General features: G+C 60.5%; 1 protein-coding gene across 1 annotated transcript in view; it reads left to right on the top strand.

Annotated features, from left to right (window-relative positions):
- PPP1R37 (protein phosphatase 1 regulatory subunit 37) overlaps window positions 1-3,027 on the top strand; it is a gene marked incomplete at its 5' end in the record, with an annotated part of 14,336 nt that overhangs the window by 3,339 nt on the left and 7,970 nt on the right. Inside the window, 2 exons of the mRNA XM_027631611.1 lie at window positions 374-493; window positions 2,178-2,328. Of these exons, the coding sequence (XP_027487412.1) occupies window positions 374-493; window positions 2,178-2,328 (271 nt within the window). The remainder of the gene's footprint in view (window positions 1-373; window positions 494-2,177; window positions 2,329-3,027) is intronic.

The raw sequence follows: 3,027 nt of genomic DNA, 5'->3' as shown, positions 1-3,027 counted from the left end.
GGATCTCTTTCCCTTCTCCCCCCCCGCCTCAATTCCCATTTTCCCCCGTTTTTCCCCCACTCCCGTTGAATTCCTGGCACCATTTTTCCAGCTCACCGCCCCCTCCTGCTACTCCCATCCCATTCCCACCCCCCCCCATTCCCCAAAACACCGGGAATCCTCCCATATCCCATTTTTTTCCCATTTTTCCCCCCCTCTCTCCTTCCGGACCATCCCGGGAGCCGCAAATCCCCGGAGGAAACCCCTCTGGATTCCCCGGGAGCTGCAGCCCCTGCAGGCTGAACCCCTCAATCCCCCATCCCCTGCCATCCCTCTGGGATTCCGGGAGCGTTCCCAGCCCTCAGGAATTCCCGGTTTTCCCTGTTTTCCCCAGGGAGCGTCGGCGCTCTTCGACATGATCGAGTACTACGAGTCGGCCACGCACCTCAACATCTCCCTCAACAAGCACATCGGCACCCGTGGCTGGCAGGCGGCTGCTCACATGATGAGGAAGGTTGGTGACCCCCTTCCCGGTGATCCCGGTGTTCCCGGTGTTCCCAGTTCCCTCTGGAATCTCCCGGGAGCCGGATGAGCCTCTCCCAAGGCGCTGGGGTTGGGCTCATTCCTCCAGAAACCCACCCGGGTCCCAAAGGAAAATCTCACAAAATTTCTCACAAAACAACATCTCCATGAGCTCCCAGAAGGTTTGTGACCCATTCCCAGTGTTCCCAGTGTTCCCAGTGTTCCCAGTTCCCTCTGGAATCTCCCAGGAGCCAGACGAGCCTCTCCCAAGGCGCTGGGGTTGGGATCGCTCCTCCAGAAACCCACCCAGGTCCCAAAGGAAAACCACCCCCTTCCCACCTCCCCCAACATCTCCATGAGCTCCCAGAAGGTCTGTGGCCCTTTCCCGGTGTTCCCAGTGTTCCCAGTTCCCTCTGGAATCTCCCAGGAGCCGGATGAGCCTCTCCCAAGGCGCTGGGGTTGGGCTCTTCCCTCTGGAAACCCACCCGGCTCCCAAAGGAAAACCACCCCCTTCCCACCTTCCATGAGCTCCCAGAAGGTTTGGTGACCCCTTCCCGGTGTTCCCAGTGTTCCCGGTGTTCCCAGTGTTCCCAGTTCCCTCTGGAACCCCCCGGGAGCCGGATGAGCCTCTCCTGAGGCAGGAAAATCCAGCCCTTCCCACGTGTCCCGGTGCTCCGTGCGCGTGGCCGATCCCGGCAGGAAAAGGGCTCATTAGTGTGTCATTGGGCCCGGGGTGCTAATTAACCTTTAGGGCCGGATGAGGAGTTAATTATCCCAACGGGGTTAATTAGCCCGACTCTGGGAACGCCCCAGGAGCCCCAATTAAGGTCCCGGCCCCGCTCCTGCTGCTCCTGCTCATCCCGGGAGTTCCCCATTCCAGGGATTGAGGTGGGATTGGTGGGATAAATCCGGCTGGGAAGGAGCTGGAGATTGGGAATTTTGGGGTTTGGGGAGTGTCTGGAGCACGGAAAACAGGGAATGAGGCGGAGGGAAAGCTCGAGGGAGGGATCTCGGGGTTCGGCCAACGCCAGACATGGATGTGGGGCATTCCCAGAGGATCCAGGCCCATCCCGAGGGATCCAGGCCCATCCTGAGGGATCCAGGCCTATCCTGAGGGATCCAAGACCATCCCAAGGGATCCAGGCCCATCCTGAGGGATCCAAGCTCATCCCGAGGGATCCAAGACCATCCCGAGGGATCCAAGCCCATCCTGAGAGATCAAAGCCCATTCCAAGGGTCCAAGGGGATGGATTGAAGCCCATCCTGAGGGATCCGGGCCCATCCTGAGGGATCCAGGCCCATCCTGAGGGATCCAAGCCCATCCCGAGGGATCCAAGCCCATTCCAAGGGTCCAAGGGGATGGATCCAAGCCCATCCTGAGGGGTGTGAGGGGATGGATCCAAGCCCATCCCAATGGATCCAGGCCCATCCTGAGGGATCCAGGCCCATCCTGAGGGGTCTGAGGGGATGGATCCAAGCCCATCCTGAGGCATCCAAGCCCATCCCGAGGGATCCAAGCTCATCCCAATGGATCCAAGCCCACCCCGAGGGCTCAAACCCCATCCTGACGGATCCAACCCCATCCCCACATCCCCAACCCCATCCCGCCGGCTCCTTGGGACCTGATCCATGCCGGTGGGTGTGTTTTTCCCATTCCCATTCCCGTTTTTCCCCAGGCCAGCTGCCTGCAGTGCCTGGAGGCCCGGAACACGCCGCTGCCCGACGCCGCCGCCCCCTTCGTGGCTCGGGCCCTGCGGATCAGCAGCAGCCTCACCGTCCTCCACCTGGAGAACGCCGCGCTCTCCGGCAGGCCCCTCATGCTCCTGGGTGAGTCCCGGAATTCCCGGATTCCCTGGGATCCGGGGGCGGCATTCCCGAGTCGGTGGGAACGGGTTTTATTGGGTTTTTGGGGATTTGTTGGATTTGAGTTATCCCAGGTGGGATTTTGGGTGTTGTGGAGCACCTGGAGAAGGTGGCGCTCTCTGGACGGCCCCTCATGTTCCTGGGTGAGTCCCGGAATTCCCAGATTCCCTGGGATCCAGGGGCAGCATTCCCAAGTCAGTGGGAATGGGTTTGTTGGGGTTTTATTGGATTTGAGTTATCCCAGGTGGATTTTGGGTGTTGTGGAGCACCTGGAGAAGGCGACGCTCTCCGGGCGGCCCCTCATGCTCCTGGGTGAGTCCCGGAATTCCCGGATTCCCTGGGATCCGGGGGCACCATTCCCGAGTCGGCGGGAACGGGTTTTACTGGGAATTCTTGGAGTTTGGTTGTGCCAGGTGGGATTTTGGGTGTTGTGGAGCACCTGGAGAACGCCGCGCTCTCTGGGCGGCCCCTCATGCTCCTGGGTGAGTCCTGGAATTCCCGGATTCCCTGGGATCCGGGGGCACCATTCCCGAGTCGGCGAGAACGGGTTTTATTGGGAATTCTTGGAGTTTGGTTGTCCCAGGTGGGTTTTGGGGTGTTGTGGAGCACCTGGAGAACACAGCTGGAATTGTGGGACACAGCTGGAATTTCGGGACACAGCTG

The sequence above is a fragment of the Corapipo altera genome, unplaced genomic scaffold, assembly GCF_003945725.1.
Source record: "Corapipo altera isolate COAL_440 unplaced genomic scaffold, ASM394572v1 192, whole genome shotgun sequence".
Taxonomy (NCBI): Eukaryota; Metazoa; Chordata; class Aves; order Passeriformes; family Pipridae; genus Corapipo; species Corapipo altera.
The sequence above is the reverse complement of the archived record's forward strand: the minus strand, read 5'-3'. Positions and strand labels throughout refer to the sequence as shown.